The sequence below is a fragment of the Dipteris shenzhenensis genome, chromosome 3 (assembly GCF_047967505.1).
Source record: "Dipteris shenzhenensis isolate YYH24624 ecotype China chromosome 3, Dip_SZ_1.0, whole genome shotgun sequence".
NCBI classification, from domain to species: Eukaryota; Viridiplantae; Streptophyta; class Polypodiopsida; order Gleicheniales; family Dipteridaceae; genus Dipteris; species Dipteris shenzhenensis.
Window position 1 is genome coordinate 43,331,510 of NC_141598.1, and position 17,653 is coordinate 43,349,162.

The 17,653-nt window shown below is 49.0% G+C and overlaps 1 protein-coding gene across 2 annotated transcripts in view; it reads right to left on the minus strand.

The window, feature by feature from the left end:
- The window catches only part of TPC1 (two-pore channel 1), a 274,779-nt gene that overhangs the window by 79,053 nt on the left and 178,073 nt on the right, over positions 1-17,653 (minus strand). For both annotated transcript variants that reach the window (XM_087372597.1, XM_087372596.1), the window contains exons 15-20: positions 15,769-15,826; positions 13,906-14,013; positions 13,604-13,667; positions 13,172-13,340; positions 4,056-4,120; positions 3,086-3,176 (exon numbers count right to left, since the gene is read on the minus strand). In XM_087372597.1, the coding sequence (XP_087228723.1) occupies positions 3,086-3,176; positions 4,056-4,120; positions 13,172-13,340; positions 13,604-13,667; positions 13,906-14,013; positions 15,769-15,826 (555 nt within the window). The remainder of the gene's footprint in view (positions 1-3,085; positions 3,177-4,055; positions 4,121-13,171; positions 13,341-13,603; positions 13,668-13,905; positions 14,014-15,768; positions 15,827-17,653) is intronic.

Consider the following 17,653-nt stretch of genomic DNA (forward strand, 5'->3'; position numbering starts at 1 on the left):
GAATGTCCAATGACTCTGCCATAGACAGAGGTAAGGGCAAAGTCATTGGCAACCTCCTGAACCCGAGACGATTGTTGCTCTGTCAAGATAACGCGGTAGGCATCTGGAGAGGGAGGGTCCGACTGGGCCTCCGGTTCCGGGCAGGGAGCCGCCATACCACCAAGACATACTGCGAGACCTCCGATGAAGAAGAGGCTGCCACCCAAAAAAGGGGGGATAGATGCGGGGGGGTGGAGCCTGGGTGTGAAGAAGACAGGTGAGGCGAACCGGGGCGACGTGAGTTGGGTGGGGAAGCGGAGGCGAAGAGAGGGCGGAGGGCGGTGGAAACGAGGCGGGAGGCGGGGAGGCGGAGGTGGCGGGGGGTGGGGGCTGAGGATGGAGGGCGTGTGAGGTGAGAAGGCGGGAGTGGGGGTGGGGCGGGAAGGCGGGAGGGGGCACGGCGGGAGGGTGGGGCAAGAGGGGGCGGGGCGGGGCGGGGCGGAAGGGCGGGAGGGCGGGGGGCAGGCGTAGCGAGGGGACGGGGGGTGAAGCGGGGGGGCGGGGGGGAGCGAAGCGGGGGGTCGGGGGGCAGGCGAAGCGAGGGGGCGGGGGGTGAGGCGGAGAGGCTAGGAGGGGGGGGTGAAGCGTAGCGAGGGGGCGGAATGGGGCGGAGGGGCGAGGGGGATGAGGGCGGAGAGGCGAGGGGTGAGGGCGGGGGAGGGCGGGTGAGGGCGCAGTGGGGTGAGGCGGAGGGGCGAGGGGGTGAGCGCGGAGAGGCGAGGGGGTGAGGGCGGAGAGGCGAGGGGGTGAGAGCAGAGTGGCGAGGGGGGTGAGAGCGGAGAGGCGAGGGGGTGCTGCAAGCAGCAGCGGCGGGGGTGAGGCGGAGGGCGAGGGGGTGAGGGCGGAGAGGCAGGGGGGGTGAGGGCGGTCGAGGCGGGGGGGAGCTAGGGGGGGGTAGAGGTTGCGGGAGGGAGAGGGAGGGCTCGCAGGAGCTGAAGACCAGCAACAAGACCCCAACACAGCATGGTATGCATGCGTATGGTCTTTACAGACTTGATCTACTTGAGGCCATTATAATCAATCATAAATCAATCTCTTATACATTATCAAATATGGGAAGGCAAGGAATGAATTTTCAAAATATTCCCAATTCTCCAAACCTAAGTACTTTTAAGGAAATGTGGTCTCTATTGAACTCCTTCCTACCATAATATGAATTAGGGAGAAGTTGTAACTCTCATATACATCTTGAAATTTTTACTTTTTATCTTTTATAACTATCAAAAGTATAATTTTAACCTACTATTGCATAGATCATGAAATTTTGAATATTTTTCCTTTTTACAGCTCCTCGATCTGAGATAAGGAGCAAAAGTTATGACCCCTTCTGCGTAGGCTCTCCAAGGGTATTCCGCCGGCGGAATAGGTTGGGGGGCAAGCTCTTCAAACCATATTCCTCTGGAACACTTAGAGGGTCTATTAAAAAAGTATTATATTATTTTCCTAGGTCATCCTGAGGAACTATAAAGTGGATATTTGCTCAAAATTTCATTATCCAACCAATGGTGAAAGGAAAAGAAAGGATTTTTGAAAGTGATAAAACAAGTCACCACTTGGACATTATATATGTATATTATCTAAAGGTATATTTATATCTATATCTATTTATTAGTATTTCATATTTACTTACATATTCCTTGAAATAATTTGGATTTTTTTGCTCCCCAAAAATGACTTGAGCCCATATATTTTGACCCCTCCTACCTTTTGTCCGCTCGTCGCTCGGGGGTTTTTGCTCGGAAAATGGAAACCCCCGAATTGGAAGAAGGTGGATCAGAGGAGGTTGACAAAGCTAAGGAAAGAGGATATGGGGAGGGGGCAGCCTCGAGGAGAAAGAAAGAAAGAAAGTTAATTAAAGTCTCCAGAAGACCGATGGGTCTATGAGACTGTGAAAAACTTGGTACAAACGAGCTATGATAGTGGAGCTACTAAACGAGCATCCACACCAATGCAAAATGCAAAAAATGTAGAATGGCAATACTAAGTCCTAAGTACAACATAGTCATGTCGATGGTCGACTATATATCAATCTCAGCATCACCATCATCATCATCAACATCATCATCATCATCATCATCAACAGCAGGACATCAGGGTGGATGAGGCAATGGAGGCACGAAGTCCGCAATAGAGTGTTGTCAGCCACTCATAGGTGCAGTCCTGGCACGTCTCCTGGTCGTAGCTCTGCATCTAACCAGGGAGGGGATGTCCCCAAGTGTGATTTGTGTGTCAACTCTCTGTCTGAGCTATCGGGTCACGTCACGGTCATGTCGAGGCCTCGTCTCGTGGGGGTCCATGTGATCTGGCTGAACAAACTCCGTGATAGAGCTTTGAGAGGGATCAACCGAGGAAGAAGTCTGCTCTTGTCTCCGTGCTCAGAGTATCCTCTCGCGGTGTCTAAGTACCTTATGAATGAAACCTGCCAAACACCGTTGGTCTGTATACGAGAGGAAACGAGCCAAAATCCCATAGCTATCTCTAAAGAGGCAGTAGAAATGCCCTCGGATATCATAGTAAATAGGACACCTGAAGATGAAATGCTCCTCTATCTCAACCTCCTGCATGTCACACAGTGTGCATATGCACCTCTCCCTAGGTAGTCGCTCTACTCTGCCGCTCTCAATACGAAGTCTGTGTGAAGAGAGCTCGAACTACCCAAGAGAGATCCTCACCGAGTGGGGTAGGTGAATCTGCGTGTATCCTGGTGGGTCAAGGAAACCCTCCGCTGTGATATGTAAGAAGTGATCTCTGTAGAAGCTAAGCTTGCTAAATATAGTGGGGGCTATAATTAGCATTGATGTGCCGATTTCGTGGGGGCTAATTTATCTGGATGTGCATCTTCTTTTGATGAGGTAAATATTGATGTGCCACAAGTCATAAAAAATCCGGAACAAAAAAGTTTACTTCGTGGGGGCTAATTTATTTGGATATGCATCTTCTTTTGATGAGGTATATATTGATGTGCCACAAGTCATAAATAATCCAGAACAAAAAAGTTTACTTACTATGTCAAAAAAACAGAGATGGTTCCAAGAAAATGACATACCTCAAGCCAGATGTGCCAGTTTCCCATGACGAGAAGCTCAAAAAGGGTTACCATTCCAGTTGGGTAGTCATTAAAATTGTGGACCGAGTAGCTAGATAAGTCAAGAAAGTTTTCAGACGAATGTGATTTTCAAGCTAATACTATTCCAACATTTTTCTACAAAACCACAAGGAGAACTGATTGCTGAAGAACAGATAGAGATTTAACTAAAATTATCAGTAGAACTGTGGAATTCAATAAGTTCAGGAGTTTAGCTAAGAAAGGTTTTTGTTTTGATTCTCGAAGGGCCTGCCACCGAGGGGGCATTCCAGCTAGAAATTGTGACAATCAATAAGTTTAACTCATAAATCAGAGGTTCCATAACGTGCCTGTGGAATCTAAGTGCTTTGATTTAATGAATTGGGATGGGAAGCTTTCTGAACCTTTCAACATCCGCCATCAATCAAGCTTAAGATGCCAATTCTCTTTGTTTGATATACCATTGAGTCTGAAATAAGGGCTGTTATGCACACACTAAGCTGCCTAGAAATAAAGTTCTATGAAGCCAGTGCTCTCCAATGATGAGTCTCAGCATGAAACCATTCATCCTGTCTTCGCCTCTCAAATGTTACAAATCAGCTGCCAATCAATCAATATAAAGCGCTCATCTCTCTCAGCTAGTGAGTAACAAATCAAAGCTCTCCTCATCTCCTTTCATTGAACACAGATCATAAGAATAAAGGAAAAACGTGAGACTATCCTTGAATATGTTTCATTCCATTCCAATTGGTCATAAAAGGTTCTGCAAAGACTTTCTGACCAATAAATATTTCAAGGGAACTGGGATGTTTTTAAAAGCACACCAATACATTTGGGGAAAGACGTGATGCTTCCTATCACATCTTCCTTCAGCCACAATAAAGTAAATGAAAAAGAGATGTGGTCTTATTAAAAAAATTGAAAAATTATCCTGATTGTTGTTAGAGGATACTCGTTTTCGTAGAGTGCAGTGGCTTGCAAAGAAGTATTGCCGTCATTCACCAACCCACCAAATAGCTGCAAATTATACAACAGTAAGTTAGATCTAGCAACTGCACTTAATTTATCTTGTCAGATATTTTTAAATATTTGCAACTGTACTTAATTTATCTTGTCACATATTTTAGAACATGAAAACAAATAACCCCAGAAGTCAGACATTATAATTACATAACGCCATATTTTCGAAGAGTGCAATGATAGAATGATATTCAGGGAAGAAACTCCTAAACATACTGTGAAGCCTCTCCTTTCCAAAACTGTACTTGCAAATCCAGTTTTAGCGTGTGCCTTTGTTCTACAGTCTCTCCTTGCATATTTCCCTTGTTGCTCCCCCTGTTTCTCCCCTCACTCACTGCTCTAGTGCTCTCTCTGTCTGTCTACATCCATATTTGCTGCATCCTCTTTTGTTATTCCACTCTTACCTTGCTCCATGTCAGACCATGTGACCAAACTGCATGATCATTACGGAGCAACTCCTAAATATTAATGAAGTGATCATAGATACTCAGCTTCTCTCCACTCCTGTGACTTCCTGCCAGAGTTGTATTTGTCTTTTCACATGCCATTTTTTTTCCATGAAAAGACATTATTAAGTATGAAAAAACCCGCGTGAGCAAGCTCAAAGCGGAAATACATCATGCTGTGCATGAGGAAATCCCCCTGAAATAAGGAACAGAAAACTCAGAATGAGCTGGACAGAAACCAAGGTTGAGGTTGAAAGTGCCACCTCAACCCTGCTGTAGTCTCTGAGAAAAAGGGGGAAGCCTTCCATTCCGTAAAGAATATAACCCTCCTGGTTGAGGCTGCCCGGGAAGAACCCTGCATGCTCGCCCAACCGGCCATCAGTGTGTGAATGGTGTCAGCCCAAATATTGGCTAGGGTGTGCGAGGGATGGACCTGAGATCCATCTAAGGACTCTGTGCATCTAGCCCTCAAAATATGCCAAGCACATCCTCAAGAGAGCAAGTCTTGACTAGGTGAAATCCATCTCTGAGGGGAAATCCAAACCCACTCACCTTTCAGGAGCTTGTGGGACTTCTATGGGAAGAGAAGCAGACTACGGAAATGCATATATGTGTGGTGGAGAGCAGGCATTTTCTGCTACGTACAAAGAAAAGTCAGAGTTTGCTGGTTTTCAGCCAAAGCATGATGTTGGACAATCATCTAGAAAGAACAACAAGGATGCATATAAGCCCAAGAAAAAAGGCAAATGCCATTACTCTAAAAACTGCGATCACCACATCTCTGATTGTCCAAAGAGGATTGCAAGGGAGAAAAAGAAAGAGTCTATGGCAGTTGCAATTCTCACATTCAGAAGCCAGTAAGGATGATGCTACCGCAATTCTGTAGAGCATGATTGGACATTTTCTTCACTTGTTGCAGTTATGATTCCTCTTGGGAGTCTTACTCACTCAGTGTTATGAGACTACTGACATACGGTATTTGGACAGTGGTGCAGCCAAGTACATAACATCTAGAAAGGACCTTTTTGACAATTTGTCTTCTGCTCCTCTTGGCCAGAAAGTTTCTTGTGCGAACAATTCTTCTTCTCCCATTGGAGGAATTGGGGAAATCTTGCTCATAGCCGTTCATGGCTCTGATCTTCATCTCTATCATACTTTTTTTTATTTTAGAATCAAGAAAACTTTGCTAGATACTTTGTTTGGTTCTAGAATCAAGAAAACTTTAATAGATGTCCCTTCTTTCACAAAAAAGAGTCATCAAGGCATTTTTAAGACGATAAGTGCATGGTTCAAGATAGAGAAAATAGATATGCCTTAGTAATTTCTAGTACTCTTTGTCATGGACTGTTTCAGCTTGATAGTTTTGAGAAGTGGTCACACAATGCTTGTATTACTTCTACTTCTACCTCTGTCATGCATGATGCAGAGCTGTAGCATCCCTGGTTTCAGCAAGTCAACTATAGTTTTTCACAAAGCACCATGATGCCGTAAGCTCCTGCGAGCTTCCCCCTCCCCCTCCGTACCTCTACCTCCCCCTCCCTCGCCATCCCCGCTCACCTCCGTCTCACCCCCCCTCGCTCCTCCGCTCACCCTCGCCACGCTCACCCCCCCTCCCCGCTCCGTCCACGCTCACCCCCCCTCCCCGCTCCGTCCACGCTCACTCCCTCCCTCCCCGCTCCGTCCATGCTCACCCCCCCTCCTCGCTCCGTCCACGCTCACCCCCTCCACGCTCACCCCCCCTCCACGCTCACCCCGCCTCACCATCCCTGCCTCGCTCCGCCCCCCCTCGCCACGCACACCCCCCCCCCGCTCTGTCTCTCCCCTTGCCCCTCCGCTCCATCCCTCCCCGCTTCCGCTCCACTCACACCCCCCCCCGCCTCCTGCTCCGCCCACCCACCCCTCGCCCCCCGCCCTCGCTCCCTTTCACCTCACCGCCCCCCCCTCCGCTGTCCGCCCGTCACTGCTCCTTTTTTTTTTTTTCCGCCTCCCCCGTCCCTTCGCTCTTTTTTTTTTTTTCTTCTTCTTCACTTCACCCTTCCCCCCGCCCCCCGTCCGCCTCTCGCCCCACTCCGCCTCTCCCCCGCCCCCGCCTCTTCTCCACCGCCCCCGATCCCCGCCCCCACTCCTCCACCCCGCGCCATCTCCGCTTCCTGTCCCCCCATCCCGCTTCCTTCGCCCCCCGCCCTCCATCCTTCCCGCCACACCCAGGCTCCACCCTCCCGCATCTACCCCCCTCCCTTTTTGGGTGGCAGCCTTTTCCTCATCGGAAGCCTCGCAGTTTGTCTTGGCGGTATGGCGGCCCCTTGCCCGGAACCGGAGGCCCAGACGGACCCTCCCTCTCCAGATGCCTACCGCGTCATCCTGACAGAGCAACAATCATCTCGGGTTCAGGAGGTTGCCAATGACTTTGCCCTTACCTCTGTTTATGGCAGAGTCATTGGACATTCCCCCTCCAGATCAGCCATCAGGGACTGGCTCCAGTCCACCCTCATGCCAGAGGACGGCCATATTGAGGAGGTGGCCCTTATGGGAAGGGGCATCTTCTGGCTCAAACTCTCCAATGCGAAAGCGGCGAGCAACCTGATTGCTGGCTCCCCCACGACTGTGGATGGAAAGATTGTCATGATAGTCCCGTGGTACCGCGGATTTAGCGCGGCGGAATTTGATGCTCGGTTCCGTATACCTCGTCATCCAGTGACGCTAGTTTTTCCAGGTCTTGCTGCTGAGCTACGGCCGATTGTCAGGGACCTGGGCTCCCACTTTGGCTGGGTTATGCACGATACTTTCGCCGATGCGGTGACTACGGCAGGAGCCCCCCGAGTCCGTGTGGCTGTGACGGATCCTGCGACTCTCCCGACAGTGATCGAGATCGTGACAGATGCCGGCAGCATCACCCAGAGCATGGTAGTCACCGGACAGCCAGGGCAGTGTTTGAGGTGTCACGGCTTCGGGCACCTGGCGGCTGTTTGTCCACGCTTCGCCAGCTCTTCTCGACCCCCCCCGCCCCCCCCTCTCCGCCCCCTCCCCCCCCTCCGGGCAGCCACGCCAGGAGGAGCAGAGGCAGCCGGAGTCCGGACCAGAGTTAGCTGGCGGCTGGACTGAGGTTAGAAGGAAAAGGGGAAAGAACAAGAAGATTTCTGATAAAGGCAAAGAGGCTGAGGTTACCCAACCTGCAGTTGCACCTCAGAGACCTGACAGGCAGCCGCCCCAGGGACCTAGGAGAGCATCTTCTTCGACGGTAGCCCGCCCTCCACAGACATAGGTCCCCCTCTCCTCCTCTCCCCAGCCTCTTCCCATTCAGCCCCAGGCCATCCCCCATCTGCACCCTACTTCTCCCGACCCGCAGCTTCAGCCCCCCCCTCGTCCTCCTCAGTCTTCTCCCCCTCCTTCTCAGCCCCAGTTCCAGATGCATCCCCATCCCTCCCCCCCCCCCGCCTCTTTCAGCTCTCCCGCAGATCTAGTTGCACCGACGATTCCTCAGCCGAGGGCAGCCCCCAATCCCCCTCCTCCTCCTCCTCCACTAGTCGCCCCTGAGGAGTCTGTGTTGCCTATTCCCCAGCCTCCTCCCCCTCCCCCTCCGCTGGCAGGACACCCTGAGTCTACACCTTCACCGGAGCAGGCTTCTCTGTCCGCTAGCCCCTCAGTAGCAGACTCCGACGGGCCTCAGCTTCAGGAGAGAGAGCTCCCCCGCGACTTTTACAGATCTGGCCCCTGGGACTACTTGGATGTGGCCGACCTCGGGACTTTCCCTGCTTGCCTCGACATCAGTATCTTCCTGCTCCGCAAAGGGGCGGATGGGAAGATAGCCGCCTTGGCCCCCAGGGATGGCCCTAGCTTTGCTTTCACGTTCCTTAGCGACGGCACCGAGACCTGGACAGACGACTCGGTATGGGAGGCTCTCAGGGAGCAGACACATGCTCAGGTTTGCTCCTGGATAGGCCCGTCCGGTGGGCAGCTTCTCGAGACTCAGTGGTCCGAGGGTGACGTGCGCCTGCGGTGGCGTTGCGCCGCCAAACGCTTCAGACTGATTGTGATCCTCAGGCCCCCCCTGTCTTGGCCCCTCCCCCAAGATGTCAGAGCCTGGACCCCTCAGAAACTCCGCGCTTTCTACGGTATGACCACCTCAGAGATCTCAAGCTGGCTCGAGAAAGCTTTCGTTCATGGTACCAAAGGCCTCCCGCCTTTGCTGAAGGTGTTGAAGGACGGGCAGGATGACCCCGCCTCCCCCTCCAAACCTTCCCATAAACGTCAGCGTCTCCACTCCGAGATGTCAGCTTCTTCTTCGACTTCGACCGCGAGCAGACAGCTGTTCGCAGCCTCCCAGCCCTCACCATGAGCCTACACCTCGTTTCCTGGATTGTGAACGGGTTTCACTCTTCTGGAACCCGTGGTCCTAGGAAGCTCATTTTGAGACAGGAACTTCAGCCAGCAGTGATAGGTCGTTTGGATGTACTTCTGCTCCAGGAGCACAAGCTTTCTGCGGCTCACTCCCGCAGATGCGGGAAGATTCTCCCTGGACGTTCTCACACTTATTGGGAGCCCTCGATCGGCGCACTGGGGAGGAGTGGTGGTGTTTGTACCTCCGTGGGCGAGCAGCTAGCCCAGGGAGTTTTCGGTCATGGCACGCTGATTCCAGGCCGTGCCCTTTGGGTAGGCCTGGAACTGGAGGGATCCAGAGTTGGAGTCCTCAACATTTATGCTCCCACAGATCTCCGTTGTAGAGCCACCTTCTGGAGGACACTTACAGGGATTCTCCCAGACATGGATTCCTCGATTGTTGGAGGTGACTTCAACAATCTGGAGACCTTGGAGGACCAGCAGGGCAGAGGACCGGAGTTTACAGGTATGTCTCAGGCAGAGCAGTCAGCTTGGGACTCTTTTATCTTTGCGACAGGAGGAAGGGACAGTTGGCGAGACCCGTCCTTCCGACGCTGGCACGGGAGCTTGGACTTTTCGTGGGGCTTCCGCAGGGAAGGAGGCAGACTCCTGGAGAGGCTGGATAGATTTTATGTTAGTGATTGGGCCATCGGCAGAGGCGGTCAGGCGGGTATAGTTCCAGGGACGACACTGTCCGACCATGCGCCTGTGTTCTTATCATTAGATTCGGCAGCTCAGTCCCTTCCCCCCCGCTCATGCCGGATACCTGACTCCATTTTCTCGAGGGAGGATGTGCGCAGCAATATTTGCAGTCTTTGGGACAGAGACTGGGGCGAGTAAGTGGTAGTATTTCCGTTTTCAGGTTGGCCTAGACATCACGCCAGCTCAGCAGTTTCTCCCGGTGCTAGACTCCATCCGACGGAAGCTGGCTTTCTGGAGCACTGCTAAGCTTTCCCTTGCAGGTCGTGCCCTGGTAGTTAACCAGGTCCTCCTAGCCACGGCTTGGTATGTGGCTTCTTGCTGGTGTTTCTCGAGATCCAGCGTGGCACAGCTCAGGAGACTGGTTCGGAACTTCCTTTGGTCCGGAGAGGATGGTCTCAGAGATACCAGAGCCAGGGTTGCTTGGCAGACAGTCATTCTTCCGCAGGCTGAGGGTGGCCTGGGGTCATCGATCCAGAGCTTCAGAGTCAGGCCTTGTTAGGCAAGCTTGTCATCCGCGGTTTGACCCCGGGGGGGCAGACGTGGAAGATGCTATTTCAGCAGGGAGCCGGTTCTTGTGTCCCGCATCGAGGTGGAGAGTGGCTACCGTCCCTCAGGTGGATCTTCACTTCCGCCCCGCTCACTCAGCCCCGTTCCCCACTCGTTCGTAGCCTCCTCATGGTTTGGAGGCGGCTCCGCCTCAGTCTCATTCAGTCCCCTCCTAGCTGTCAGAAGGAGATCGATCGCCAACCACTTATCTGGAACGGTCAGGTCAGAGATGCCGAGGGCCTTCAGTTGGGGGAGAGATCACATATCAGGTGGGATGGCTGGATGAGGGGGCCAGCCCGGTCCCTTCGAGTTTGGAGGGATACGTACAGACATCTGGAGACGGCTGATCTTGCAGACGCAGCTGGAGGTGCACGTGGAGCCCAGGCGAGACGCACGGAGATCGACGGCGCGATCCCAGCTGATTGGTTGGTTCCACCTGAGCCTCAGGCCCTCATGCCTGGTGACGCCCGCTGGCTGGGACAGTTCACCCCCCGTGGCATCCCACTGGTGATCGCAGGACGTATGGATGACTCCTCTATCTCCTTCGCGGTTGTTGGGGATGGACGACTCAGGAGAGAGGATGCACTCATCGACCCCCTACTCCCATGGCAGAGGGTTCGGGTCGTAGGCCTTTTGGGGAAGGTCTGGCGTACCGATCCTAGCATCGAGCAGGACCAGATGCAGTTTTGGCATCTCTGGCTCTGGGAGGGGCGGGCCTTGGCAGAGCTTGATTGGGACCCAGGAGAGTGGTGGTGGCTAGAGATTGTGACAGGACAGGGACCGACTTCCTTCTTCGCCTACAGCACGACTCTGGGCAGGCGAGTTCTTGGGAGGATGCAGAGCCGCCCCCCCACCCAGCGGCCCAGCTGGTATGCACAGGGTATTTCCAGGTTCTTTTTGCAGGCATTCTGGAAGGCCTTATGGGAGAGCTGGCGGCCGCGGAAGATCTCATACTTCCTGTGGCTTCTTGCCCACAAAGGTCTTCCAGTGGGGAGCTGGTTGCGGCAGATAGGCCAGGACGGATGCTGCCAAATTTGCCATAAGGATGAGGAGTCACCAAAACACTGCCTGTGGAGCTGCACTCGCGCCCAGGAAGTGTGGAGGTGGACTTTCGGGATTCTTACTCGCGCAGCACCAGAGCTAGGATTGATCACTTGGGACGCGTTCTGTTGGTGCAGCACCGCACCTGGTCTTCATCACTTATTCAAGGCATGCCAGCAGGACCCCACTTTCCTTATCACACAGGGGACATGGGGGCCGCTCGAGGGTATCCCGCAGCACCTAGCAGAGGCTGATACAGGAGTTCGGGAGAGACAGCCAGTCTGGGAGATTATTAGCAGCATTGCAGGGTGGCACATCTGGACCTCGCGCTGCGCGCAGATCCTCGGTGGCACCTCCTTATCGACTGCCCAGATCATGACGGAGATTTGGAGCGAGATTATTCATACCCTCAGAGGCCAGTGGGACCAGATTTAGGGAGATTCCCGGGCCGGTCAGGAGAAGCGGAGACGCTTCCTCCGGGCTTGGGACACACAGGGCCTCTTCTTTGAGCAGACTTCGCAGGGCCTTCGGTGGCACTACTCACCACCCCGATGGCTGTTCATTCACACTCGTCTTATCCCTCCGTGAGAGTATGATTTATTCTGTTACCTTTTAGGGCTGTGTCCGATTTGTGAACGCAGCCCGTCAGCTACAAGCTGACCTTTTGTATCTTGTTCTCGAAGTAATATAATTAGCACTGTTTTTTCGGCAAAAGAAAAGCAAGTCAACTATGGCAACTTGATGCTCTTAAAGAAATTTCACATGGTTGATGCATTGCCACTTTTGGGGGTTCCCCTAAAAAATGTTTGTGAGGGTTGCATTCTTGGTAAAATGCACAAATTTTCTTTTCCTAAGGATGCTATTGTTTGGGCTGCTAGAAAATTGCAGTTGATTCATAGTGATGCTTGCAGTCCCATGAGGACCCCCTCATTGGGAAATCATCTCTACTTTGTCACTTTTATTGATGAAATTTTCGAGGTTTCCTTATGTGTTTCCAATCAAGAATAATCAGAAGTCTTTACAGTCTTGAAGCAAATGGGCTGCTACACAAATTTTGGATAGAAGCAATAATGTGTGTCCCACAAAGCCATTGCAAGTTGCTACACCTTACCAAGCTTGGTATGACAGAAAACCCCAAGTTGATAATTTTCACACTTTTGGTTGCTTAGCCTATGCACATTTACCTCAAGAATTGAGAGGAAATTTTGATGTTAAAGCTATCAAATGCATTTTTGTGGGCTATAGCAAAGAAAGCAAGGGATACCACATATACAATACGATCAAGACGTGGATATTTGTCAGTAGAGACACTATTTTTGCTGGAAATTCAGATAAGGCCCTTGTTGAACTCAGTAAACAGCAAGATCATGGTTCTTTTAATGTGCTGGAAAGGTTGCTGCCCATAGCTTTTGATGCAGCTGAAGGGCTGAGAGGAGGCAAGAGGGCAGGTCGAGGGGGGTGCTGAGGAGCTAATACACATGCTGAAAATCACATTTTGCAGTAGGAACCACAAGTTCCAGATGCCTCTAATCAGCCTATGGGTTATCCTATCCCTCAGCAAGATGTTGATGATGTTGATGCAAGGACAGTCCCACATTGGCTACTTCTACTCTTCAGGAGAGCAAGCTTTCTGCTCCTGTAGGAAGCAAGAACAGTCCCACGTTGGCTACTTCTACTCTCCAGGAGAGTAAGCTTTCTGCTCCTATTCCTGCCTTTTTCATATAGTATTATACAAAGATTTCAAAGTTCATGAACAAGACTGTGCACTCAATTTAAAGGACCCTTGACAAAGCAGATGGTTAATGGTGTCACCATGTGATGGAAGCTTCAATAATTTTCTTTAATCCTTGTGTGTATAGATTGTTCCATCTAGAAGGCATAAAATTTATATAATGCAATAATCTCAATGCATATACATGGCTTATAGAAGAAGTACCTGGACTCCTAAAGAGCAGTAGAGACACATCAGGCAGAAAATCATGCCCAGATATGGAGTCAAACGTGGGATCAATTTCAAGAATGTGCTAATAATTACTCTATACCGTTCCACACGCAACAGCAGCCGCACTAGACGCAGAAGTCTTGCTATAAGTAGGTAGCGAATCCTGAAAAGGAAAAATGAATCTTTTTAACTGCATGTTTCATGTACACAATGATTGAGATAAATCATACTCAGCTGTAATGATGCTTTTACAAATAGATAATTCATTTGAAAGTATGTCTTCCTTTCACCGAATGCCACCCATTTCTTGTACTATGTATTCACTCTCTAAAGTACAAACCTTTAACAAGGAAGCCATTTCCTGTACTATGTATTCACTCTCCAAACTACAAACCTTTAACAAGGAAAAGTTGAATTGAAACATACCATTCTTCATTGGAAATTACCGGAACACTGTTTGGTAGAACAAATGTTAATGTCTCTCCCACGACTGAAGAAAAGAAATTTAAAATAGTATTTGTTAAGGACTTGGTAGAGCTGCACAAAACTCAATTCAAGATTCTACTCCCTTGACAGAAACATTTGCAACATTTGAATTACACTAAACCATGCCAATAGCAGGTAGATATTATGCAGGTGAGATGCCTTTGCATAATATGTTGTTCAAAGAACTCTTATTGAAAAAGGATAAATTTATGTCACCATTAGCTTTATGTTGAGGAGCTCACCTATTACCAAGGTGATGATGAAATCAAACTTGTTTTGGATATCTTGCCAATACGTATGGAATCCATAGGCATAAATCTTTAACAGCATTTCAACCACATAAAGCCAACCTATAACATTGACAAGCACTTTATTTGCTTACCACCCGAATGTGATTCTGCGTAAACTTAATTCAACCATAAGAGTGACACACAATAGAATCTCGGTCTTGACTTGTGAAACACACGAGGACTGAAAATCCCTTTTCAGCATGAATATGAAGAAAATTGAAATCAACACATAGGTGATGAAAACTTGATTTCAAAAGGTGGCACAAAATTCAAATCTTCATACGCTTCGGTACACTTTCTAGAGCACTACTGTGCAATTTATGCTTTTTTGCTTGCATCACTCTCCTTAGATGCCAGAAATATTTTCCAATTGCTCTAGAGATCAAAAGATTGACCTACTCTTTGTTTGAATGTACTATTTTGGACCACAGTGATTGTTATGGAACAATTTCTGGCCATCCCTATTCTAAGGCCTCAACTCAACAATCGCTAAGCCTCCACTCATACATCGCAAAATGACAGCCATGAACATAGGATCTGTAATTTTATTTACCCTAGGACATTGTGATGTGGCTATCTATAGAGGATATTACTCTCTATGAAGATGAGATTCATTGGTGTTATCCTTTGTATTTTCAGAGGTGGTGTTTCCAATTATCATCAGGATCAGCTTCCAGCATCATCTTCATGGTGCAGAGGTCTTGACAGCTTGACACATGAGAAGGCTAGATGTTCTTCAGCAGTAAAAGATCTTCACTTCCGACATTGAATTGTTCATCTTATACACACACTTGATGAATTTAGGATCAATATACTAAGGTGTTTCTCAGGCAGCACACGATCAATGAGAGGCCCTTTTGCAGACTGTGATATATGGTTTCTTTGTTCACACAGAAGATGAGGTTTTTGTGGGCACTATGCTCCCGAGACCTAGTTGCCGTTTTAGGTGGTTTCACATCATTAGTTTGCAATGGTCATTTAAGAAACCAAGGTGTTGTGTCATCATTTCAGTTGTCTGCTCATGTCAGTGGTAGGGGCACCATCTAGCAATACATAGGGGAAGGGCAGCAGCCTAGATTTACATTTAGGCAAAAGAGAGGCAGTAAATGGACAAGTTGACACTCAGGGCCGTTGGGTTGGAAAAAGGAAAGTCAGATCGAAAGAGGGCTTCACTTTGGGTTATGAGCTGTAGGAAAGAGATGGGGTTATGAACTGTAGGAAAGAGATGCAGAAGGGTTAATGAGGTCCAAGCTGTGGAAACTGGCTGAGGCAAGTTACTCAGTATAGGTGTTGCATGAAGGGAGTAGTAGGTGGCAGGGAGCTAGGGTAGCAAAGCGAGTTGTAGCATTGGTGTTAGGAAGAAGAAAGATGAGAGGGTGTCGGGAAGCGTAACTAGCAAAAGGAAAGGTAGGCTGCAAAAGACAAAATAGAAGTAGATCAGGGAGCAGATATATATGGGAGGAAGGGAGATATGAGAAGCAACCATGGGGGGGTGAGGGGGGTGCAAAGAGCAAGAGAGGAAACACCCACAAGAAACGTGTGCAGGGAGGCAATGAGAGGGAGACTCAAAGTTATAGGGGGAGGAAGGAAGGGGGGCCTGGGAGAAAAGGAGGTGGGGGGGGGGGGACAGGAGAAGCTAGTATGTATCTTTTTTTTTTCGAAATATGCATTAATTTTATGTTGTTTTGACTGAAAAATCAAATCTATTAAGGCATGCTTCCATTCCATCATGTGACCATTCTTCTCATTTGACTAAAATTAAGTTATCGGTGCTGTACTTTGCAAGGTATACATCAAGGACAAAGAGTACTCTACCAAAGACAAACTCAACATCTTGCCAAATTTGTTGTTGAGAGTTATTCTCTAGGTCAAGCTGCAACATGCAAAACCATTGTTAGATATAAATTTAACCAAAATCATAACTCAGCATGAAATTCAAGACTACTTCAGATTAAGATGTATTTCTAGTAAACTTTGTCTTCATAGAGTCTCTCACCAAAGATATAGAAAGACAAACTGGTTGTTTTGGTTGATTGAAACTTAGTTGCAATTTGCAAACTATACTCTTCACAGAAATAGAAGCTCATATAGCACAGCTCACATCATTAGCAGGAATGTGCTGTTACAGATTCAAAGAATCATTTGAAAGAACTGAGAATCTTTTACTCACTACAAAGAGGATTACATTGATATTTGTTTTTTTTGGGGGGCTGAAAATGGTATATTTGTATACATCTATAAAGAAAGACGTCAAGTTCCTGTCATACAATCTTTTCCTGGAAATGAAGAATATTTACAATGAGAATCTATGGTGTGACTACATCGGGAGGCCATATCCATTTGTTTTCTAGTAAGTTTGCTACCTCAGCAAGTTTGAGGCTTAGTATATATGTTTTCTAAAACTTTGAGTTCAATCATGTGTAGCTCACGCAAAACACACAATCTTGTTTCTTCCCTTTTTTGGCACATTGAAACTTCCCATTTGTGTGTGAGAGTGGATGATGATGATAATAAAGGTGTGCTGCTTTCAAGTTTCTTGTCTGCATATGAAGATATTGCAAAGACTTTGCATGTGAGCAGTGAAGCTGCCTTCAACAAAATGGTTGCTCCACTTCTAAACGAGAACGTTGTTAGACTACCCTGATTTATGAAAGTGAACAATTGATTGGCAAAAATAAATTTCTCAAGAAAGATACTTGAGATTAGTACAAATGTGGATAATGTGGCAAGCAATGCCACAAAGAAGAATAGTGTTACAAGAAATGCGAAGAAGAAAAAAATAGAACTTATCTTCCAAAGAATAAACTTGGTTTTTACTTCGAATTTGATCTGAGCAAACCTCAAAAAGTTACAGTCAGTTCTTTGACTGTGTAGAAACCAGTCTGGAGCAGTAGAAACTTCGACCTAGAACAGAACGGCAACCAGAGAGGAGCCTCCTAGAGATAAAACTGAGTGAGGTCGACTTGAAAAGAACTCCAGGGGTCTCTGAGCCTGCTTCGACTCTTTCAGCAGAGCGAGAGGAGACCTTTTTGGGGGAGCCTCCAGTGAACTCAGAGGACTTGGAGGTGCCTCCAGTGGAACAGCTTTCACGGAGAGCTCAGAGGAGACGGAGATAGAGGGAGAGTCAGCAGTACGAGCAGCCCCAGGTACGAGTTCACAGTTGGCAGAGAGTTGAGACATAGGTGCAGGAGACCCCGGAAAGGGGAGATACAGAGCACCATCCGCAGACAGGTCTTGACACTGTACAGGAGATAGTAGCTTAGGGAGTTGAGACACACGTGCAGGAGACCCTGGAAAGGGGAGATGCAGAGGACCATCCGCAGGCAGGGCCTCACACTGTGCAGGAGACAGTAGCTCAGGATTTGATGACTATTGACACTTCTACCCCGGAGGTTCATATATTGGTTTCTGAGACAGTTATCCAGCAGGAGACTGCTCAGGCTGCGCACACGGTGATGGATGCCTCTTCACAACAGTCCAGTGAGAGAGAGGTATTTCACGACACAGGTCAGAGTTAGAGTCCGTCCCAGGATCTCATGCGCCTATATGAGGTTCCCTCGAGACCTCTTTCTCTTCCCTGTCGCGCACTACCTTCCTTTGTTGCTATGCAGAGCGTCCTCTTAGACACCCCTCCCAGTACAGCCTCGTCCTCGCAGCTTTTCACTCCTGGTTTATCTAGATCTTTTGCGAGTGTGGTCAC